At 44.6% G+C, this 25,418-nt stretch overlaps 1 protein-coding gene across 1 annotated transcript in view; it reads right to left on the bottom strand.

Moving 5' to 3' along the window:
• FAM135B (family with sequence similarity 135 member B) overlaps nt 1-10,443 on the bottom strand; it is a 186,134-nt gene extending 175,691 nt beyond the window's left edge. The window contains exon 1 of the mRNA XM_084848731.1: nt 10,367-10,443. Coding sequence (XP_084704857.1) covers nt 10,367-10,443 — 77 coding nt within the window. The remainder of the gene's footprint in view (nt 1-10,366) is intronic.
• Nucleotides 10,444-25,418: the final 14,975 nt, after the last annotated feature.

The raw sequence follows: 25,418 nt of genomic DNA, 5'->3' as shown, positions 1-25,418 counted from the left end.
CAGAGAGCTGGATCCACCTTTCCTTTCCTTTGATTGGGTTCCTACTTCATGCTAGCAGTTTAAAATGAGGCAGACGCTTCTGTAAGATTGTGTGCATTCCTAGTTAAAAGCTACAAGCTTGTCTTTAAGCTAGCTGAAGATGTTTTGTTAAATCTCAAAGTATTTTACAAGTTGAATCTATGAGTCTAAAGTAAGCATTACTGAATTCTATGGACCTTACTTCCAGGTAATGCTGACCCTAATTAACTGCGTACTGCTGCTGCTTGATGTGCATGTGTGTGTTAGGGATGGGGCGAGGGAATTCATTCAGTTCTCATTCTAATGTGACATTACCGACTCCACACTTTGAACCACCACGTGCACTGAAACAGTTTTCCCTCAAAATTTACACTTCTCCCTATTTTGCAATGGAATTCCTCAATTAAAATGTGCATGAGAATGTGTATATTATGGAAAATAACATTCAAAGTGCAGTATATTAGGAAAACGGCTTAAAATGTGTATATTAGGCAAAAATGCATTAAAATCCGTATATTAAGAGAAATTAGCACAAAAATGCTTATGAATTCTCATGTAAGCTTTTATTTTAAAAATTTCTCAAAGTTCAGGATGAACCAAACTTAAAAGTAACAAAATTATAGGGATGTCAGAGAATTTCGCCACGAATCTCAGGGAGGCCGAATGCCAGAGCATTCGGCCCCCCGAAATGGGTGGCGAAACTGTCTGCCCCCCCCACCCCCACCCCCGGGATGGGACTTACCTTGGGCGAATCTCCCTGGTGGTGGCAGCTCCGGTGGCAGTTCGGCGGCCGTTCGGCAACAGCGGCCAGGCTTCTGACCGGCTGCCGCCACCACCATTTCCAATTAAAAAAAAAAAATGTGATAGGCTACGTAAAGATTTATGTAGCCTATCACGGCTAGATTTTTAAAAAATACCATGATAGGCTACGTAAATGTTTATGTAGTCTATCATGGCTGAGTAAAAAAACAACAACAACCCATGCGTACGCAAATGGCGGCGCCCATGGGCATCGCCATTTGCGTTCCTTATTTTGGCACGTCTAGTCTACGTAAACATTTATGTAGACTATGGTGAAAATAAGGGCAATGCAAATAGCTATTTGCGCTCCCCTTATTTTCGCCGTAGTCTACATAAATGTTTACGTAGACTAGATGTGCCAAATTAAGGAACGCAAATGGTGGCACCCATGGGCGCCGCCATTTGCGTATGTGCGTTGTTGTTTTTTTACTCAGCCATGATAGGCTACATAAACATTTATGTAGCCTATTACAGCTGACTACAGGGATGCGAACCACAGCGGCTACGGCCGCCGCCATTTGCGTTCCCGGCCGGCCAAGATTTGCGGTGGGAGGGACGGGGCGCCTACCCCCCGGCCAGAATTTTTGGGGGGAGGGACGGGGTGCCTCCTCCCCAGCCAGAATTTCATGGGAGAGGGATGGGGCACCTCCCCCCCAGCCAGAATTTTGGGGGGAGAGACGGAGCGCCTCCCCCCCACCCCAAATCAATTTCGTCATAAGGTAAGTGACTTTTGTACATCCCTGCAAAATGCTCATAGTTTGAAATGAGTGTGTGTGCATGTGTGTGTGTCTGTGTGTGTGAACACAGTGTTACACAACTGGTAACACTCCAAAACTCTCAGCACAGATAACTATCTGACAATAGAACTCCCTGAGCTGCACATATCTAAAGGCTCTAATTCCCTGCCTGTATTAGTTTACTCCACATTGTCACCACCTTCAAGTATCTAAAACCAATGGGTATTTGTTCTTTTCAGGTAAAGATATGTTTAAAAAAAAAACATAATTGTCCTCCTATATGTTATCAATTGTTGTTCAGTATCTGTAATAATACTATACTATCTTTCTGGGCAGTATCCAACTGTGTCAGTCCATTAGTGTGTGCAACTGGTGTTGCACTACCAGAAACTAGGTTCTGAGTAGGGATGTACAGATTCCCCACCATCCGTTCCGGTGAGGAATCCACCCCGTGGGGGGGGATCCGTTCCTCCCCCCCACCAGAATCCTCCAGAGCGGCTCCGCTCCACGAGGATTCCATGGAGCCCCCGACTTGAGGGTTGCTTACCTGGATGGCTGGAGCTGTTCTCCTCCATGCCAATCACCATTTTTTTTAAAAAAAATGGCGATCGGCACGGAGAACAGCTCCGGCTGAGCAAGCGGCCAAGTGCCATCCTGCATGGAATCCTCATGGAACAGAGGTAAGCGGGGCCGATCTGCTGTGGATTCCAGAGGCCGGGTTCCAAAGAATCCTACCTCATTTGAATCCGCAGCAGATTTCTCTAACATCCCTAGTTGTGTGAGCTATGTGCAAAAGAAGCAGCCAACTAAAGTTATATTTGTGCGAGTGAGGTTGTGCCACAAGTTCTGCATAACTCTTGTTTGGCCCAATGTGCAACTTGTTGTGCAACCCGTTGCACAATCCATTTGTGCACCTTGTTGTGTATTCTGCTTGTTGCACCACTGCTTGTGCAAGTATAGCGGACAACCACTGCTGCAACGGAAAGATTCAGCAGAGCTCTCCTACTGCTATTTGAGTTTGTGGAATGGTGCTGTTGGATACTTTCATGTAGTCATTGTGTATGACTAATTTTGGTCATTTATTTTTCATTGTGGGTGGCTAATTGGTCATGTTTTCATGTACCCTACCTTAGTGTCCTCAAAGATGGAGGGCAGTTTAGAAATATTTCACTTACTTACTTCATATTTATTTATTTATTATTTAATTTATTAATCGCCCATCTGGCTGGTCACCCGGCCACTCTGGGTGATGTACAACATACAATAAAACAATAAAATTCTACAATAAAAACATTTTCTAAAATACCCTAACCCACCCCAAATGCCTGCCTGAACAGCCACGTTTTTAATGCACGATGGAAGCTCATTAAAGAGGGGGCATGACAGAGTTCCCTAGGGAGGGAGTTCCACAGAGTGGGGGCCACTACAGAAAAGGCCCTCTCCGTCGTCCCCACCAGTCTAGCTGTCCTGGCTGATGGGACAGAGATAAGGCCATCCGAGGCTGATCTTGTTAAGCGGCCTGTCTGGTGCTGCTGGAGGCGCTCCTTAAGATAGGCTGGGCCGGAACCATATAGGGTTTTAAAGGTCAAAACCAACACCTTGAATTTCGCCCGGAAAACAACTGGTAACCAGTGCAACTTCTTCAGCACTGGAGTGATGTGATCTCGCCGGCAGTTGCCTTTAATCAGGCGAGCCGCCGCATTCTGTACCAGCTGCAGCTTCTGAACCGTCTTCAAGGGTAACCCCATGTAGAGCGCATTACAGTAGTCTAAACGAGAGGAGACCAGGGCATGTACTACCGATGGGAGCAGATGGTCGGGAAGGAAGGGGCACAGCCGCCGTATCAGATGGAGTTGATACTAGGGATGGGGGAGAATTTCTCCCCGAAACTTCAGGGGGCCGAGTGCCAACGCATTTGGTCCTCCGAAGGTTGTTCGGGGAGAAATTCTCTGCCACCCCCCTGCCCCCCACCCCCCCCGGGATGGGACTTACCCTTCACGAATGTCGCTTCCGGCGGCGGGTCCTGGCGGCGGTTCGGCAGGTCTTCGTCAGGGGTGGGGGCGGCAGCCGGTCTTTCGACCGGCTGCCGCTGCCGCCATTACAAGAAAAGTAAAAAAAAAAAAAAATGCCCCTGTGATAGGCTACATAATGATTTACGTAGCCTATCACGGCTAGATTTGCAAAGTCAAATGGCAAGCACCCAATGAAGCTGCAGGGCCACCCATCCTCCCTAGCAAGCCACTCATGGTTGCTTGGGTGCTTCTGGGTAGGTAATGTTGCATACTTGGCAGCCATAAAGGGCCCATTCATGCAATGTTACAGGCATGCATGCTTCATTCACACATGTAATGTTGTGTGAATTCAGAAACTTAAGTTATTCAGCAAGTTATTCAGCAAGTTATTCAGCAAGTTATTTAGCAAGTTATTCAGCAAGTCCAGTATTTAATTTGCAGAGGTTGAAAATCCACAGTTTGATTGATGTAAACTGTCTCTCAGTTGCTTCAGAATTTTTCTCTGAATGTGGTTGCCTTTGTTAGCTCTTCACAAATTTATATATAAAAAAAATAGACACAGAATTGTCAATCAGTTTGAAAGGCAAAAGAAAAAAGGGGGGAATGGAATGAAGAGTTCTGACACAAGCAGACAAATCAATTAATTGATCTCTGGCAAATCTGGATAACTTTATTTCCCAGTTTATTAAAGAATGTCAGAAGCCTTAAGCTAATTTTGGCAGAGGCTCAGCTGTCAGCAGTCATTAAATCACATATGATGAAGTGAATCTCTGGATGAGCAGAGGAAGCTTTCACATTTGTTTACATTTTCAAAAATTGCACTATTTATGCTTGATGTTTAGAACTCAGTAAATAGTTCCATGCCTTCTCCCCACCCCACATTTTATAGGGTGTCTGGTTGTTGAGGGCCATAAACATTGGTTGAGTCTTCAAGTTCTTTATTGCATTTATTTCCAAATGTCTTCCCAAGCAGCTCAGAGTGGTACCCATGGGATAATACTATTTGATTCCCTGAAATGTCACACTGGAACAATTGATTTAGGTTGCAATGCTATACCCAACTACTGCAGGGATGTATGAGAAATTCATTTCAGGTTGTTTTTTTATCAGATTTATCCATTTTTCACCTCCTGGCCTGGGCACAGACTTGAATGCAATCTGCACTTGAAGTCTGCACATTTCCGAGCTTGCAATATGATTCATGGACCAAAAAAATGTGTTTGACAACATGTGTACATTTGAAAAATGTGCATGAAAAATGTGTACTTTTAAACAGTGTGCACAGACACACCTTAATCAATGGAAGAAGAATGCATACATTTCAAAGATGTGCATAATTGATGCATACATTGGGGAAAATATGCATTAAAAGAAAAAAGGGAGGATTGCAATCTGATATGGATGAGATGGAACAAGCTTTGAGGTGGAATTTGGAGAACTTCAACAAACTGAAGTTTTGCTTGAATACACATTCCTGCCTACCTGGGAATAAGTCCCACTGAACTCAGTGGGGCTTAGTTCTGAGTCACCTTGTATAGGAGCACGCTGTTATTTCTTCATTGGTGTTTGTTGTAAATCAGCATTGTGAGTATTTAAAATTGACTAGCAAATCCAAAAATCTGCATATGGGTAATACCTTTATCATAGGGGTGCCAAAGAACCTCTTTCAGCCTAAGGGCGAAATTCCATTTTGGAAAAGTTCTGCTTAAAGCTCTTACTGCCATGACTAAGCTGTAGGAAAGGCATTTCAACTTTTTAGAATGGGAAACCACCCAACAATAGTTGGTTGGGGAGGAAAGGCCAGGAGAAGTGGATGGAGCCTTGTGGGCACTCCAGAGGGCCTGATTGGAACCTCTAGAGGGCCTGAAGCTCTCCACCTCTGCTTTATTAGGACCAACCAAAATGTCACAAAAGAATGTATTGCCCAACAGTGGACTTTGGATCCCTGCCACCCAATGGGCCAACACAGCTATCTTTGCTTTTAAAATCAGGGATGCTAGCCTTCAGATTCTCCCACCACCAAGATGGCAGAATATAAATCAATGAATGAATAAAATCACTATAATGTCCTAAGCCTCATGACTAATACCACTTTCTCACTCATTCTGCCAACACATTTCATAGTCGCCCCCATCACCACCATTACTTTAATTGACTTGCGTCCCTGAAATCAATCTAGGCCCTATCAGAGTTAGATGAGATCACTGAATCCATCTGTTGTTTGGATACCTTCTGAAAGGTCTCAAAGCGGAGATTTTAGCATGGGGGGCTATGAGGGAATGTCCCCCCTTCACTACTGTGGTTCTCAGCATACATAGACGAATAGCTGGTGTGAGGTCTGCAAACGGTCATAGGGTGGTTCTGCAGCTTTTGCCTCAATGGGGCTCATGTGACATAGGGAGCCAATAGGGTTCCATCTAGCACTGTGAAATTGCTGACTCTTGCCTGGCTTCTGAATTTGGGCAATTCATTGTGCTAGCAGCACTGTTGTACATTTGGTTTTTGACTGATAAAGGGCAGTATCCAGGATTGCCCTTGCACTAGCAGGAATGACTGCTAGTGCAATGGAAAGCTAGTGCTTGACAGTGCAACTGGAAACTAGCTCAAACTAGCACTTTCCAAATGGGTAAAGTGGGCAGAGCTTGCAGAGAGGAGTTTCCCCGACTTCCCCTCTTCCAGAAGCACTAATTTGAGCTAGCTTCTGGGGTTGCTCCATGAAGCACTAGCTAGCTTCCTATTGGACTAGTGGTTATTCCCACTAGCACAATATGATTGGCGCTGGCACACTGGATGCTGCCCAGAGAAGTTGGACAGTCACTCATTCACTCTACTGAACTATCTGCCTACCTCCACACCACTGGACTTCACCCATAGATGGACAATGGGAGTGAGACATTCACAGCACAAACTATTAGCTACACCTAATCACCCTGTTTGAACCCCATTTCCTTTGTCCTTTCACAGAATGGATTGTGGGCAGCACTGTGGCCCAGTGGTAGAGCACATGGGTTGCATGCAGAAGATCCCAGATTAAATCTCTAGAATCTCCAGGTAGGGTTGGGAAAGACTCCTGCCAGAAACCCTAGAGAGCCACTGCCAGTCAGTGTAGACAAGGCTGGTTTTGATGGACCATTGACCTGACTCAGTATGGTCCTGAGACTTTGTTCATTTATTAATACATTTAAAACAGTGGCATTCACATAAAAATGTCACAGGACAGCTAACAGGAAAAAAGAATCAATAAAACAACCATCAATATAAAATACCAGAGACACAATGTCACAACATGTACTAGAAGCTGGCACTAAAAGCAGAATGATATATAGGAATAAATCACATTCAAGTTGGAAAGTGCTTTTCAGAAGCCTGTGGAATCAATAAGGTCTTCTTCATCTGGCATTGAAAATTAGTGCTGTACCGAATCCTGCCCTCTATTTTCAGGATTGTTTGGTCTTTCCTTGAAATAGAGGCATTATTTTTTCTGCCTCTTTTTCAGGGAGGGGGAAATTTTTTGGAGAATTTTCTTCTTGGTGAGGGTGACAAGGTTTCCACATACCTTTTCAAGTTTGGGAGGTGGCTGAAGGATCATGAAAAATGACCCCAGCATGAGACTCTTTTCAGAGAGGCTTCTCCAGCCTGGGAGCACAGATACCATGTGACCACGCCTCTCCAACAGGCGTTCAGGAAGATCTCCCAGGCTGCAGAAGTTTCTTTGCAAAAATCTTCTTCGTAAGAACAAATGGGACTTCGGGAGTTTTAGAATAACACTTATTGTGCTTGCTTGGTGTTGTTGCAAGGAAGAGCAGAATTTTTCTAAAGCTCTAAAATCCCCAATTGCTTGTGCTTTGCAAAGAAGCTTCTCCAGCCTTTCCTGGGTGCCTGTTGGAGAGGGTGAGGTCACATGGTCTCCTGGGAGTTCAGAAAGAAGTGCTGGGCTAGAGAAGGGTCCTGGGCTCCTGCAAGTGCAGGAGGTGTTTTAAAAATAATAATTAAAAAATAGAAAGAAGACCCCCCAGCCACTGCCTACACTTTAAAAGGTAAGCTGAAATCCTGTCCTCCATAAGAGAAAGTTATTTAAATTCTCACCTCTCCCAGCCTCTTTTGCTAGAGTTTTCATTTTATCCCCCCACCCACCTACCCCACAAAATGCCAAAAATGGGAGAATCAAAAATTTGGGCACAGCACTACTGCATATATGGTAATGTAGTGCTGAGCAAGTCTCCCTTAAAAGACTGTTCTACAGATGGGGTGCCACCACTAAGGATGAGAGAACCTGTCATTATTTTTTCTCCCTCACTTTCTCATTTTTCCAGTGTTCAATGTTCTCCATCCTATTTCTTCATCAATTAGCAATTTCCTTTCCAAAAAAGAAAAAGAAAAAAGGCCACACATAAACTTGTATGCAATTTTGAACAGAGTTCTCCTCATATATGCATCTTTGTACACACTTTTGCCTAGTACATGGATTTTTGAAAGCTGTTTTCCATGATGAAATGCTTTTCTTGTAAGTTTATTTCCTGTATACTCACATTTCTGGGAACACGTTTCCCTAATATATGCAAGTTTGTATGCATTTTTTGTTCCAAGAACTGCATTGCAACATCTGGAGAAGTGTGAATATCGAAAAGCAACTGTGTTCTGGTCTGCATATTGGTTCAAGAAGGGCACATTTGGTCATATTAAAATGTGAACTGAATGAAATTCTCCCCCAAACCTAGCCAGCACTAAGAAAGCCCTTTCCCCTGCCTCCTCTCTCAGTGTTCCATATCTTGGCAGGGATATAGGATACCTGGAGAAAAGCCTCCCAAAATTACCCCAGTGAGCAGCAGGTAGTATTTTCATGGAGGAGGGCAAGAACCCCTTCCTACACACAAGGATTTAAGAAATGCTGTGTTGGATGAGACCATCTACCCAATCCAACATTCTTTTTTTCCATAGCCAGTTTCTGAAAGACCACAAGCAGGGTATGAAGACCCCAGAAACAGCTTGTTATTACTAGGGACTGGTGAGAACATATCAAATTCACAATTTCCAAACTTGCACATGAGCACAGTTATATGGTGTTATTCACACGTCCCAGAATTCTGCAGTGTAGTTCGCAATTTTTTTTAAAAATGCATATAATCAAAAAGGTGTGCACAAAATGTGTATGTTGGAGAAAGAGTGCACAAAATGCACCATACTATGGAAAATTGTTTGGGGGAAATTTGTACATTTGGAAAAGTGTGTACAAAACATCTCGGCTGTAGAATGAGCTCCCTAGAGAGGTTTGCCTGCTGTCTACATTGTACTCCTTCCAGCATCAGGTGAAGACTTTTTTATTCTCCCAGTATTTTAACATTTTAGCTTCCTAATCTTTTGGTTCTGGTGTTGTAAATCCATATTTTAAATCTCTGCATTGCTGCTAGGTTTTATTCTGGTTTTAATTTTTGTGAACTGCCCAGAGAGCTTCAGCTATTAGGCAGTATAGAAATGGAATGAATGAATGAATGAATTTTGAGAAATGTGCACAAAAATCATATAAACCTTTATATTTTTAAGGAAAAACTTTGGAAATGGATGCAGAAACAGGACAAAATGAACATAATTTGGAAAGATGAGAACATTAGTGGAATCAGACTTGACACCCTTGCCTGTTATTTCTCCCAAACAACTGATATTAAGAGATATAATTGGTATCTGCAAGAAAATGTTGCTGCTACTATTCAGGATTCCAGCCACACCATATCTATTCTACAATGGTCAGCCAGATTCTGGTTGAATATCATGAAAAAACTTCCTGACGGTTAGAGCAATACAACAAAGGAACCAATTACCTAGGGAGGTGGAGGGCTCTCCCACACTGAAGGCATTCAAGATGAAGCTGGACAGCCATCTGTCGGGGATGCTTTGACTTGGATTCCTGCATTGAGCAGGGGGTTGGATTGGATGGTCTTGTAGGTCCCTTTCAACCCCACTATACTATGATTCTAAGATTCTGTGATTCCCCCTCTCCCCCAGTTTTCAGTTATTTTCCCAGAAGTCAGTTAGCATTCCATGGTCACTGAAAAATAGGGATTTATGAGAACTTCGTTTTAGTTCATTTTTTATCAGGATTTTACCCAGTTTGCATCTTCCAGATTGACCATGGACTCAGATGTTATCTGTGGGTGAAGTCCACATATTTCCAAGCTTGCAATGTGATTCACAGATCAAAACCAAAACCACCATGTGACAGCATGCATATATTTCAAAAACGTGTACATTTCAAAATGAGTGTATTTCAAAAATGTGCACAAATACTCTTTAATCATGGGAGAAGAATGTGTACATTTCAAAAGGTGTACATTTAAAAAATGCATACATTTCAAAAATGTGCACAATTGATGCACACATCTGGAAAAATACACACAGAAATTTGCATGGATTTTCATGTGAAAAGAAAAAAAAATCCAAGGCTTGCAATCTGAGATAGACTCAAGTTGGAACGGGAGAGATGAAATACAAAGAACTTTGGTAAGCTCAAATTTTGCTGATTCACACATTCCTACATAAGTATATTTGATCACTTACACTTAGTAATTTTTTCCCCTTAAAGTATTGTGGCACTTCTGCATATCTTGGGGTTTCTCTAAGCCTGTTGATACCTCTCATTTTTTGTGTGGATGGATCTGTTTTGGCTATGGAAATAATGACATTCACATCCTGGACATTGGAAATAACAGGGATGATTCTCCTCTAAACATGGAGGTCTGACTTATTTCAAGATACTGCTGTTTCTTGTTCATGAGCAACATTTACATGAAAACATTGACTCACCCTCTCTGGAAGAGGTCCACATTATGGAATTTGTGCAGCTCCACAGAAAAGTCAACAGTTCCCTGGACCTCCGACATGATGTTTTCAGGTCATCACCTAAAGAATGGGTAAAAAAGGGAGAGGTAGTTTGGAGTAGCCTAAGCAGATGGAAAAGGTAGCATCTGAGAATGGAAGCTTCTTGCAACCCTATATCAGTGTTAGGCAGAAGGTAGATCTTCGGATGATTTGTAGTAGATCAGCAATAGTTTGCCAATATCAGCCACAAAAAACTCCCTCATCCCCCAAATTATACTGCTGAAATAAGACAACTTGGGATGGATTTAAGTATGGAAGTGAGCTCCATTCTCTTCTAGTACTCAAAACAAATTCCTGATCTTAGCATTCACCAGGCACCAGTTGAAGGATCTCATTGAACTAGTATAACATACATACGCGTGTGCGCGCGTGCACACACACACACACACAGAGTAGATCCTGCAACTCTGATGTCTGCCCATCCCTGCCTTATGTGGCCCCAATGGCTGCTGTTTTCATCCATACATAACTGTTCCTTTGCTGAATCAGACCACCTAGCAGCCAGCCAATGACTCTTGGAGCTCATCAGAAGAACTTGAAGGCAAGGCAATGGGCATGTCTTGTCTGCCCTAGGTTCTGAGGCTGGAGTGATATGCTCTTGTTAGGGATGGGGGAGAAATTCATTCAGTTCACATTTTAATGCAAACTTATCTAATTTTGCACTTTCAGACCGCTATGTGAAGTGAAACTCAGTTATCCTTTGAAACGTTGCAGGTCTCCAAATTTCTCCATCGGGTTCTCCAATAACAGCAGCAGCAGCAACAACAACAACAACAACAACATTAATGATACGTACAAAAGATGTGTATATTAGGGAAAAAAGAATGTTCTAAAAAGTCTTATATTAGGAAAATTGCTTGAAGTAGTGCATGCATTGGGAGAAATGCTTATGAATCTCAAAGTACGAGACAGACCGAACTTAAGGTGTGGAAAAAAATGGGAAGTGAGAGAACTCAAAATTGGCAGATATGTCCATCTGTAGCTCCTCTATGTGTGCATAAAACCTGGGTGAGCCCAACTCAACTGAACCAAACATATGACTAGCAAGAAAACCATGCAGCTCATTCGTTATCAAGGTTCTGCCCATTCTCCCTTTCTACCCTTATACATGCAATTCCCTACCTGAACAGGTACTGCTGCCATCTCTCCCACTCTTCTTTCAAGTCCATCCTCAAAACTCACCTTTTCTATGTGGCCTTTGGCTTAAATGGAACCAAGTTTTAAGTTCATGCAATAGCATTTGCCCACATTCCCCCACTCCCTCTCTCTGTCATGTCCTCACTGTGTCTGTGTATTTAGTTAGATTGTGAGCTCTTTGGGGCCAGTGACCTCTCTCTTTGATTATGCCTCTCTGTATATTTGTCTGTATCATGTATGTATGTATGTATGTATGTATAAGTAAGTAAGTAAGTAAGTAGTAGTTAAGAACATATGTAGAATACAGGAGTTAAAAATAAACAAATAGCAAAGTTCTGTCTTAACAATGTCCCATGCAGACAAGCTGAGCAGTTTTCATTTGCCAAAGGCAATACATTCTGTCTAAAGAATGGGCCTAGCTGTCAGTGAAAAGCACGTGTGTGTGCGAGATGGATAAAAATGAATGCCAGTTCATACACCTGGTCTGGAACAACCTGCAAGATGCCAGTGCCAGACCAGGTTCAAGGATATGGGAGCTCATTTGGGGGCTGCCACACATTTCACTACATTTGCTTTGCCTCCACAAGCCTGCACAAGTGTTGGTGTGCATAAAACAAGCAGCTTGATTCGATGGTCATAGAAATTCCAAAGGTTGTAAAATACACATGTCCCTCCTGACACTCCCCCTTCCTCGAATGAAAACAATCAAGCAAACAAAATGGAACAAACACCATCCACTCTTGGAACGGTTTCGCGTTTGAGTTTTATGCATTTTCCCCAAATTACCCTGTCCACAGTACACCTGGAGTGAATGCGGGTTCTAGGTTTTTGAGGGACCTTGGGCAAAACACCCTCAGTGGTCCCTCTCCCTTAGTGAGTCTACCTTCTCACCAGCACTGTCACCAGCTGCTATGGCTCCCCATCTTCTTTCTCATCATTCACACCACTTGCTTGCTTGGCAGGCCTGAGAATCAGTGAGCAAGTAGGCAGAGACATCTAAGGACGCACGGGCTGTGTAAAACCTACTCAGTCTGTGTTTTGTGGATTGCCAGGTGCCTTTTGTTCCATCGTCCGCCCACAGATGGATGTGAATATGTTTTCCGTCATGCAGAAAAATATGCAAACACTTACATAACTATGCACATAAGTAGTTACATAATTTAGCTCAGTACGTAACATTTAGCGTATTGTCCCCCATTCGATTCAACGTTTCCTCAGCAGAAACTTAAGTATTTTCCTATGCATATATATGCGTAAATTTCAGGAAATTAAAAAAAAAAAAATCATTCAGAAGTCTGCAGACTCCATGCAGCCTGAGGGGGGCGCTCCGCAGAGGATTCCACAGGTCGGATTCTTAGAAACCCGAGCTCCTTTTAGTCCATCTTGAATTTCTCCAGCATCCCTAGTGGCATCTACTGCTTCTCCTCCACACTACCACTGTTGTTTGGGCCAGACTGAGAGGCAAGTGAACAAGCAAGTTGCAATCATGAAGAAGAAGAGAAAAAGTCCAGAGGGCTCTTGTCATTGGGCCCCTGCTCCAATGTGGGCCCTCAGCAGGTTTCCAACCATTTGTACTCTTGACGCTGGAGCTACAGTCTCGGTAATGCTTGGGAATGTTGTATCACTAAGGCCTACCTCACAGTGAAGTGGGAAACCAGTGTCAAGCTGTAACATTTGAGATGACAACAAGCATGGGCTCATAGGACTCCATCTCCCCTACACAGAAGGGGGGGAAATCTTCATTTGGAAATCTAACGTCTCAAGAATTCTAGGCAAGAACACTTCTCCATAATATCTAGCAGGGGAACTTTGGGCTTGAAGAATATTCCATTGTATCTACCTCACCTGTAGACTAAACTGGTACAATCCAATTTACCACCACAGTGAGAAGTAGGCTAGGGATGTGCGAACTCACCCCTGTCCAGGTTCTCTGGATGCCCGCTCAGACCCTGCCCCCTCTCACTGGTCTCTGGACTGCGCTCAAGCCCCTGCCATGCTGGGCAAGCAGCCCACACTCACCCCAGTGGCCTCGTTGAGCTCTGTGTTCATCATCTTTTTGAAAAATGAAATGGCAATTGCAAAAATGCATGTTTTTTATGCGCGCAAATGTGTATTTCTGTGAATGTGCATATTCCCATGTGTGAAATGCACATTTTGTGAAGGCTCACATTTTTGTGTGTGCAATAATGCACTTTTTTAAAAAAAATGCGCATTTTGTGCATATGCAAATACATGCATTTGCAAAAATGTGCATTTTTGCATTCACAAATATGTGCATTTTTGTGATTTCTCAAAAAATGGAAGCAGAGAAGCTCGATGAAGCCTCCCGAGTGAGTGCAGGGCATTTGCTGAGTGCAGGCAGGGGGCAAGCAGGGGCAGGGGCTTGGCAAGCGGGGCTCAGGGGCAGTGGTAGAGGCGGTTCCTCCAGATTCCAGTACTGAATCGGGCACCCATGCCATCCCTAAAGTAGGCCCATGGAAGAAGTGTCATATAAAAAGAACAGCCATGAATTATATCAGGGATGGCAGGGTCGGAATCCTCAGGGGCTGCTCTAGGCATTGATCAGGGGAGATACACGCCAGTGTTTTCTAGGCATTGATCAGGGGAGATAGATGCCAGCTTGACCAAATATGGTGTAGTGCAGGGGTAGTTGACCTTTTGGGCACATTTGAGAAACTGTCATAGGCACCACCAAAATTGACTGCCATGCGAGGGTGTGGCAAAGGACAAGTAACCTGCCCAGAAGACTGAGTACAAGGCCGAGGTGGGGTCTGAGCCCCAACAGACTAAACAACGTGTTTAAACCCAGTTTTTGGCAACAACCAAAAGGCATTTCACAGCAACCCTATCTACAGATAAGAAAATGTGTTAACTTTCTTTTAAAAAGTGGGAGGGTAGAATACCTGTCAGTATTCTCTGGAAGAAGTAAGGGAGAGGGACTCCTTCAGAAAAGTCTCTAAGAGTTCACAATTCCCTTGCTAAAGACCTGTGTTGAAACGTGTTGGGAATTCAATTGGCGCAGCTGTTCCTTTTTTAAATTTTGGTTTCCATCCTTACAACTGTCCCCCCCCCAATCCCTATTAGTACTGCATGTTGGCAGGTGCAAAGAAAGGTGTCTAAGAGCGAGGGATGGCAAGGGCACCCAATTCCATCTGGGAATCTGGAGGAATCCCCCCTGCCTGCACCAGTGAGCCCCATTCGCTGTGAGCCCCTGCTCACCCCTTACCTATGCTGGCGGCCTCATCAAGCTCTGCCATCGACATTTTTTGAAAAATAAAATGGTGATCGAAAGAATGTACATATATTCATACGCGCAAAAATGCACATTTTGTGAATGCGCATATTTGCGTATGAAACAGGCATATGAGAGTCTTCAGAAAGAGCTTCCAAGGTGGCTAACGAAAATAAAATGCCAGTACAATTAAAAAGAGCACCCCATATCAAAATAAAGCAGAAAGACAACCCCATTAGGTAAACTTCAAACACATTAAAAGCCTGTCAGAACAAGCTTGTCTTAACCATCCACCGAAAGGACAACAGTCAGAGCTACTCACAAAATATTGAACTTAATGCATGGCTTAATGCAGTACAGAAGTCAGACTTTGCCCACCCCTGCATCTGCAGCATCTCCCTCTCTCTTGGGAGGAGAGTAAGCAATGGCTTCCATAAAAATGGATTAGAGGGAAGGCTGGTTAGCTGGCGAAGACCATATCCTTAGTAATTTTGCTTATGATGCTAAAATGAGGAAACCTTTCAGATTTGGGGCGGCAGGGGGGTAGTTAATCAAGGAACAACTCCAAAGGCACTGGGATCAAAAGAAGGAAACTTAACTATCATCTAAGATCAGGAGACTTGTTTCTGGTACATAGAAGAAATGTTTTGATTGGAAATTTTGATCAAAAAGGAAGTAAACATAATTTCTAAGGTATAATGAACTGTAAACTAAAGATTCCATTCAACTATGATCAGTTAGAGTGCTGACTGATTATAGACTTGTTTTAAGTTCTGCAGTTAGGCAATCCTTGCAAACTCTTGAAAGATCACTGTATAAATATGCCCATTGAGTCAGAAGAAGAACACCTGCCCTCATCTTGATTTATCTGCTCCTCCCTTTGGGTCAGCCAGAAAGATCCTCTCTCTCTCTCTCTCTCTCTCTCTCTCACTCGCACTCTCACTCTCTCTCACACACACATTTAAAGCCGTAGTCCTTAAGAATCCTTAGAAAGTTTTTGAAATGTGTTTTTGCTTGTCACCATTAAGCTTTTCAGAAAGAGCATGTGTATGTGTCTCAGCTTAGTCTGATATACCAACAACATCCTCATCTGGACAGGGATAGCCTAGCTTCAGTTGTCCATGTTCTGATAACCTCTTGTCTGGATTATTGTAATGCATTATACAAAGGGCTGCCTTGAAAAACAGTCCAGAAATTTCAGCTGGTCCAAAACAGGGCAGCGAGACTCTTAATGGGGACTGGCCAATGTGATCACATGCCAGTACTTTTCCATCTGCAATGGCTGCCGGTCCATTTCCAGGCATGATTCAAAGTACTGATATTAACATTCAAAGCCCTTAACAGCTGTGGCCCAGGTTATCTTAAGGATCGTCTCCTCCAATACATACCTGTCCAGGGGCCCCAGCCAAAGGAAGTGAGGCGGCGGGTGTCTATCAAGAAGAGGGCCTTTTCTGCCCTCAGAATACTGTAATGTTGGAAACTGAAGATTCTGATTATGTTGTTGGTATTGTTTATTTCATTTATAAAAATAAAATAAAAATAGATTCAAAAAAAAGAAGAAAAAGAAGTCCTTTTCTGCTGTGGCACCCTGGTTGTGGAATGAACTTCCCAGAGAAGGTTGCCTGGCGCCTACATTGTGCTCTTTCTGGTACCAGATGAAGAGCCCCCCCCCCCCCAGGATTTTAGCCTTTTAGCTCTGTTGCTCTAAATTTGTTCTTGTATTTTAGATCTTTGCATTGCTGCTAGATTTTATTTTGGTTTGTATTTTTATATCGTAGTTTTACGCTTTTATATTTCATATTGTATTGTATGATGCATTTTGTGGTTTGAATTGTTGTAAACAGCCCAGAGAGCTTCAACTATTGGGTGGTATAGAAATGTAATCAGTTGATCAGTCAGTCAGTCAATATGTTCCATCCTCTTATGAGATATTCTATATAATATGTAAATATTCTGTTTGATTTGTTTGGGAGAATATATATATATTAGGGATGGACGAAAGTCACTTACCTGTCCTCAAAGCTTGTTCGCGGTGGGGGGGAGGCACTTCGCTGCTCCCCCCGCGAAGTTCAGGCCGGGGGGGGAGGCTTCCCGCCTCGCCCAGACGAAATTCAGGCCAGGGAGGAAGCGCCTCGCCTCACCCGGCCGCGAACTCAAAAGTTTAAAAAAAAAAAAAAACCACCCCCGTGATAGGCTACGTGATGATTAACGTAGCCTATCATGGCTAGATCTGCAAAGTCAGCCGTGATAGGCTACGTTAATCGTCACGTAGCCTATCACGGGTGACTTAAAAAAAAAAAAAGCGCGTACGCGAATGGCGGCCCCCATAGGGAGCCGCCATTTGAGTTCCTTATTTGGTCGCTGTAGTCTACGTAAATCTTTACGTAGACTACGGCGACCAAATAAGGAACGCGAATGGCGGCTCCCTATGGGGGCCGCCATTTGCGTACACGCATTTTATTTTTTTTTAAGTCACCCGTGATAGGCTACGTGACGATTAACGTAGCCTATCACGGCTGACTTTGCAGATCTAGCCATGATAGGCTACGTTAATCGTCACGTAGCCTATCATGGGGGCGTTTTTGTTTTCTTTCTTTGATTGGAATGGTGGCGGCGGCGGCAGCCGGTCGAAAGACCGGCTGCCGCTCCCGCCCCGGACGAACACCCGCCGAACCGCCGGCCGGACCCACGGCCTGGAGGGACATTCGCCAAAGGTAAGTCCCGTCCCAGGGGGGGTGCGGGGTGCGGGGGGGTGCAGATAATTTCTCCCCGAAACTTGTTCGGGGGGCCGAAGACGTTGGCGCTCAGCCCCCCGAAGTTTTGGGGAGAAATTCTCCGCCATCCCTAATATATATATATATATATATATATATATATATATGTACATATGTGTGTGTATATATATATATATATACGTATATATGTATGTATATATGTACATATATATATTGTGTGTATGTATGTGTATACATATATATATATGTGTGTGTTTATATATATATATATATATATATATATATATACACACACACACGCTGTGCACCGCTGCGGCCTGAGGCCTGAAAGGTCCTGAGTCAAAGAGGGCTGCTTCAGGCCACTTGGTGCCCCTTCTGAGGTGAAGCAGAGGGGATACGAAGCAGCCTGGAGCCGTTTGGAGGCTCGTTTGCTTTGGCCCGTGGCCCAGCCCCCCTGGCGCCTCCAGGTCCTTACCTGAGCCACCTTCTCCTTGGTGCTGCTGCGCCACCTCCTGAGGCCTAGATGCATGGCAACTCTTGTAGGGAGTTGCCCTTTTTAAAATGGCACCTTCCTGCAAGAAGATCCGCCACGCATCCCGGCCTCAGGAGGTGGCGGTGGCGGTGGCGGCGGCAGCAGCAAAGACAGCAGCAGCGGGTGGCAGCAGTGGCAAAGGTGGTGGCAGTGAAGGCAGCGCAAGAGAGAAGGCGGCGGGGGCAGAGGAGGAGGCAGCAGCCAGGTAAGATGGGGGGGTTGCATAGGGGTGTCGGGGGGGACCACCTTCGGGTTTGGGGCCGAGGCAGGTTGGGGTCCCCCCAAATCTGCCCGAGCTGGATCAGGCCCACCTTGGAAGCTGCAAAGTGGCTTCCAGGTCAGATTGGGAGGTCCCTGCACAGCCCTAATACACACGCACACACACCATCCATCCATCCATCCATCTCTATTTTTTTTTCCAACTCTTTTGGTCAGTGCAATCCTGTCAAACAACCCACAAGAAGGCAGGTGCACTGTCATAGTAGGAGATTTCATATTGTCTGTGGAGGGAGTAATCCTATGGCTGCCAGACTGCAGCTAGACAGCCATAGGATATGTTGTTTTCTGGGAACTGACCTCGGAGCCTGCGCTCAAAGTTTGGTTCCCAGAGAAATGACCTCCCCCCACTTCCCCGCTGCCTCAGAGGCAGCGCAGAACAGCCCCGTCCTCCGCACTCTCAAGAGGAGCGTGGAGTGGCTGGAAAGGGATGTGGCTGGGGGCGTTCTGGGATGGGGAGAGCATAACTGCCTGTACAGTGCATCCTATGTGTTGTATAGCAACCTCCTCCCCTGCTCTCCCCTCCTGTGGCTAGACAGCTGCAATTGGCTTTGGCTGTCTACCTGAAAATGCAGGGTAGGAGAAGTGCAGGGCAGGGAACGATCCCCTCCGTGCTTCTCCTGCCCTGCTTTGGATAGGCGGTTGCCTCCGAGTTGGGAGGCAGCTGCCTATCTGGATAGGATTATGCCCTTAGCTGAGCAATGTAGGGTTGTCTAAATTACCAGGAGTGTGAAAATTTCTCTTCAAGGGGCAAAACACGACAACTAGGAATAGGTGAGAATTTTGTTTCAGTTTAGTTTTGGTAAGAATTTACCAAAAATCCACAAATTTCATCATATTTAGGACAGCAAAAACCATGACTTCTCTTTTTTTTTAATTGAATGTGGGAGAAACCAAAACTGACAGATCCGTCCATCCAGGTCCAGGGCTTTGAGTGCTTTGCCCTTAAAAGTCTGGGGAAGAGTCCTTGTGTATTCAGTTGTGTTAGTGCTGAATGTCTTTTCTGACAGGGCTCCCATCTTTAACAGCTACATGGCAGAAAGGGACAGCATGGTCCTCTGTGCTGTGAATAGCTGCACCTCTTCAATTTGGCTGGTGCAGATGGGTGAGAATCCTATTCCAGTTCATTTTGAGGAGGATTAACCAAAATTAGCAAAGTTCTTCATATCTGAGAGAGAAAGAACTTGAAATTCAGAAAATTCAAATGTGGGAGAAAGAGAAACCGACCGATTTGTCCATCCCTAGAGACAACTAGCTTTTATTTATTCATGCAATTTTTATACCACCCAACAGACAAATGCTCTTAGTGCAATTTACATGCATAAAACCTCAAAGCAAGAATAGAATAACCACTGATACAGTAACACAACTAAAACATTAAAATATTAAAGAGCCAGCAATAAAGTTAACAACCAGAGCATCAGATTAACAATTAAATGACCGCTGGAACAGGAAGGTCTTAGCCAGTCATCTAAATGTGTTCAGTGAGGATGCCAGCTGGATCTTCCTCGGACAGGAATTCCACAGGCATGGGACCACTACGAAGAAGGCTCTTTCCCAGTTGCTACCCATTGCACCATTGTAGGCTGTGGCATGCAGAGAAGAGATTCTGAAGATGATCTTAACAGTCAGGCAGCAGGAACATTAGTGTTTCCTCATAGGAAAGGTACTGCAGCCCCTTGATCATTTTGATTTTCCTTTTCAGTATCTTTTTCGATAAAAAATCAACCCACACACCCACCTCAAATAACCTAGGAATTCTTTGGATTCCTAGGTTATTCATTAATGCTCTGTTCATAGCACACTTAGATCACCTGGGGCAGGCTGTGGTCACTGATGGACACTGCTGACAGTTCTCAAGCAATGACTTGCATGTGTGAATGAGTGTTGACACAGACACACATAACAGCTGGTCCTGGCCCAAAATGCCATCACCCTTTCCAACTCCATTCACAGGTCACAGTAAGGACGAAGGGGCACTTCATCTATTTTCGGAGGCATTCAGAGTGGGTGAAGGCAAACCTCACCAGTCCAGGCTGGTGCTTCTCCTGGCCATCGATAGCTGGTATTCACCATCCTGTCTTCCAAATTCACTGAGAATGGTACTGAAGCAGGACTTAGCATCACTCTGATGGGGGCTTCTGTGTAGAAAAAGGCTTCTGCTATCTGGCAGCCACCACACCAGACCAGTGAGTTTCATTCCCCCCATGTCCCCATCTCCAAAAGCTGGCAGGGAGGCACCTGCCTCTAATGGTGCAGTCGAGGCTGGACTTCCGAGTCAAAGTCCAGGACTCCACACCACAGGGAAGGCCAAGGGAGTGCCAGGTGATGAGGTGGTAGCAGACAGGCCCAACGTCAACTCCTGGATTGGCATGGACATCCTGGGACACAATGGCCCAGTTCACATGACCACGGTGGGGGAAATAAGCCATGGTGGTTTGCAGGCTGGGGAGGATTTGCATAATTATCCTCACTGACTCGGCTTGCTGTATCATGTGAACCTGGCAAGATTGGCTTGTTGTCATGATTAACTAGCTAGCTACCCCAGAACCCAACAACTGTCCATGGGTTCTGGATGACTTGTTAAACATGGCAACAAGCCACACTCGCTGGGTTCACATGACATGGCAAGCCACACTGGTGAGGGCAATTCTGCAGCTCCCCCTGGTATGTGACTAGCACATGTGATGGGGTGGGGGAGATATGCTACTGCAGGTTATTTCCCCCAGCAAACTGGGCCAATGGGTCTGATGCTGCTCATTGCAGCATCCTCCTTCTCTCTGTCTGTCTGTCTCTCTTTTAATGTTATAGTAAATGCTCATTTTGTAATTTTGTTTTTTACTTTAAAAATATGTTATCCTTTCCTAAAAAAATTCAAAACTGCACATGCTCAGTGTATTTTTCTTTTAAGTCCTGGCTGTCAAACAGTTTTTGTCTGCTCTAGCATATTAATAATATATAACCAGTTGTAATGTATGGGGTGGAGGGTGGAGGTGAGAAACATGAATTGTGTTTCATAACGGAAGTAGTGCACATAGCCATCTAACCCCCACCCCCACCGCAGTAAGACTATTATGTCCTGGGTCTAAAATTACCTCGCTCCATCACTGTTTGCCTCACTTTTGCTATTGAACTCCACTGCCCTTCAAATTTGGCCTGAAGTTGTCATTTCACCTTGCATCTCTTCAAATGTAAGATCTGTCTGTGGTGTGAGTCCATACACTCAGTTCCTAGTTATCAAGTGTAGAAAGATCAAATGCTTGCACACAGTGTGTGAACCTGGACAAGCAAACCCACCAACACACAACAAGAACCGGAAAACTGAACAAGAAACACACAATACCATTTACATTCCAAAAATCATCATAGAGCAACAGATGGCAAACCTGCTTACCAACCTGACTGTTAATCAATCCCTCCAGCATAGTGGAGTTACTCTTGAGCAAAAGTAAGAAGCCTTGCTATTTCTGTCACACTGTCTGTTTCCATCACCAAATTCAGCCCCCCAAAAGAAAGGAAAAATGGCAAGGACAAAGGGGCAAAACAAAACACCCCATGATCTGAGTAAATGACTCAAAAGGGGGTGGGGGGAGAGAGATTTGTTGCCTGCTTAGTAAGCACACAGGTCTTCATAATATATTTGGCAGTAACTGTGTTATGTTCAGATTTCCTAGGAGGCTGGAATTTGCTCTTTGGTGGAATATATATATATATATATATATATATATATATAATCGGGGGTCACGGTGGCTTAGTGGTTAAGAAGCTGAACAGCAGACCGGAGGGTCAGCAGGACAGCAGTTCGAGACCCGAGTGCTGCGTGACAGAGTGAGCTCCCATCTTCAGTCCCAGCTCCTGCCAACCTAGCAGTTTGAAGGCAAGAAATTGCAAGTAGATAAACAGGTACCGCTTCAGCAGGAAAGGCAACAGTGTTCCGTGCACCTCAGTGTTGAGTCATGCCAGCCATATCACCACGGAAGCATCTTCGGACAGCGCTGGCTCTTCGGCTTAGAAACGGGGCTGAGCACCGCACCCTAGAGTCGGACACGACTGGTTGGGGACACCTTTAACTTTATATATATAAAATCAACCCCCACCCCCCCATTACAATTATGAAATATGATCCTGGAAAAAAGAAAGAAAAAAGATTTCTCTGTTTCTCACTCTCTCTTTCTGACTGTGTGTTGCTAGCTCAGAAATCAATGAAGTCAGATCCAAAGGACCAAAATAATAAGCAGCCTCTGAAACAAAGGGCAACAGTGACTCATGCACTGAGACGTGCTCAGTTACAATAAAGTGTCTGAAAAACCAACCTGAGCTGGATACATAAGATGTTGCTGTTGTTATCATTAGCATTAATATTATGTTCTTATATCTCCTGTTTGTTAATCCTCCACAGAGGCCATAAATAGCTCTGCTGGTGGCCAGGCCAGCAAGGGCGGCCTCATTCTTCATAGAAGACAATTATGGCTCATAGCCACGTAGAGATCCAAAGTGATCTTCCATGTGCTATGGCACTGTACCACTGAACTCGAAATGTCAGGAACAAACCATGTCAGAGAAGCATGACGGAAGTAAGGTGGGGTGTGTGTGTGTGTGTGTGTGTGTGTACTACATAAATAAAGGTTAAAGAAATAAAATAAACGGCCTTTAAGAGTTTCTCGCTGCTGTTAACTGCCCATTTATTTAGGTTCCACTTATGAACAGCCTGTCGTGCCATGTCTGCTTCTGAAGACATCTCTAATTTTTCACTGTCATGTCCATTCCATGCCAATTTCTAGCATTTGGGGGTTTATTTGTTTTTGCAGACATAAATCTGTATAGATTTTTTTGGGGGGAGCACTTTATAACAATGCACATTTTTCAAATTGTACACTTTTTTGTACCAATCCACCAATTGGCTAAAGCATGCTTATGTACATTTTGAAATGTACACATTTTTCCTGGTTTTGTTCCATGAAATGCATCGCAAGTCCTGACATGTATGGGATTTTGAAAGCAAAATGCACCTGGTCTGTGTTGGTTTCTGGAGGCTGCAGAGAAAAGAAATCCATCTCTAAAAATCCATCAGAGTGGATTCCTCCCACATCCCCAGTTCCACCACCCTGAAAACAGAAGGCATTTCCTCCATCTTCTGTGAAGGAAACCCTTAACTGTATGTAAACTGTTGCTTAGGCAATTCAGGGCTTCATTAAGATGCTGCGGAACCTGTACAATCCATGTGCCAATGAATTATTTTTAGCCCAAGCAATCACGGGGGTTAGCAAGCACTTCTGTTACCCTATTGTTGAGCTGCTCATTTTGTTCTGTGAAGGAGAAAGGTAAAGGCTGCATGACATGAACAATTTCCTAACTCCCAAATCTCATTAATGTTTTCTCATCCTTCCAAGTTGCAGTATACTGCAAGCTTTGCCACAGCAGGGAGATCTTGAATAAGGAGATTAAAAATGCTAAGGGTTTTAGACAATTCCACTTCTCCTTCTCAGCTGCTCCATACGTTTTCAGAATGTGTGGAGGGAGGATCAGAGCCCCAGTGTCCCCGTCCGCCCCAGTTACAGACTCAGGGTCATGCCCCCTGCTGGAGGAATCTTTCTCAGAGGAATAAATAAAATAGATTACACAGAATAATTCCAAAAAATATAAATAAACCTCCCTAGCTTTGGGGGTGCCTTTTGATGCACTCTTCCTTGGGAGTGAGTCCCAAGGCTATTTTTGAGTAAGGATGCATACGGTGGATCTATAGACATGCGAACTCACCCCTGTCCAGGTTCTCCAGACACCCACCCAGCCCCTGCCCCAATTGCTGCTTCCCGGATCGTGCTTGAGCCCCCCACACACACACACACTGGGCAAGCAGCCCACATTCACCCCAGCAGACTTGTCGAGCTCCGCGGTCACCATTTTCTTGAAAAATAAAACGGTGATCGCAAAAATGTGCATGTTTTTGTATGCACAAAATTTTTTGCAAATGTGCATATTCTCATGTGTGCAATGCACATATGTTTGCAAAGGTGCATATTTTGTTGTTGTTCAGTCATCCAGTCGTGTCCGACTCTTCGTGACCCCATGGACCATAGCACACCAGGCCTTCCTGTCCTGCGCTCTCTCCCGGAGTGTGCTCAAGTTCATATTCATTGCATCGGTGATGCTATCTAGCCATCTCATCCTCTGTCGTCCCCTTCTCCTTTTGCCTTCAGTCTTTCCCAGCATCAGGGTCTTTTCCAGAGAGTTTTCTCTTCGCATTAGGTGGCCCAAATATTTCAGCTTCAGCTTCAGCATCTGTCCTTCCATGAGAACTCAGGGTTGATTTCCTTTAGGATTGACTGATTTGACCTCCTTGCAGTCAAGGGGACTCGTAAGAGTCTTCTCCAGCATATTAGGTGCATATTAGCTGTGTGCAAAAGTGTGCATATGAGAATATGCACGCTCGCAAAAGTGTGTGCTTTCGTACGTGCACAAATATGCACATTTCTGCGATCACCATTTTATTTCTAAAAAAAGGGTGACTGTGAAGCTCGATGAGGCTTCCAGGGTGAGTGCAGTCCATTCACCGAGCATGGGCAGGAGGTGAGCAACTGCAGGGGCTTGATGAGCGGGGCTTAGGAGTAGGGATGTACAAAAGTGACTTACCTGTTCGCGGATTATGTTTATGGTAGGGGGGAGGCGTTCCGTCCCTCCCCCCGGAATCCTCGGCGGGGGGGGAGGCGCTCCGTTCCTCCCCCCCGGAATCCTCGATGGCCGGCTGTGCTCCACGGCGGCTCCGTGGAGCAGCCAGCCAGGCCCAGGCCAGAGCTGTCCACAGCTGGATTTCCGGCCACAGAGGGCTCTGGGTAAAACAAACAAACCGCGTACGCAAATGGTGGTGGCTACGGCCGCCGCCATTTGCATTCCTTATTTTTGGCCATCTTAGTCTACATAAATATTTACGTAGACTATGACGGTGAAAATAACGGGAACGCAAATAGCGTAGCGTGCACTATTTGCGTCCCTTTTTGATTCGCCATTTTAGCCTATGTAAATAGTTACGTAGACTTACGTATAAACATTTACGTAGACTAAGACACC

Source organism: Heloderma suspectum, chromosome 4 (assembly GCF_057233095.1).
Source record: "Heloderma suspectum isolate Gila_16-S chromosome 4, 16-S_ref, whole genome shotgun sequence".
Lineage (NCBI taxonomy): Eukaryota > Metazoa > Chordata > Lepidosauria > Squamata > Helodermatidae > Heloderma > Heloderma suspectum.
The sequence above is the reverse complement of the archived record's forward strand: the minus strand, read 5'-3'. Positions and strand labels throughout refer to the sequence as shown.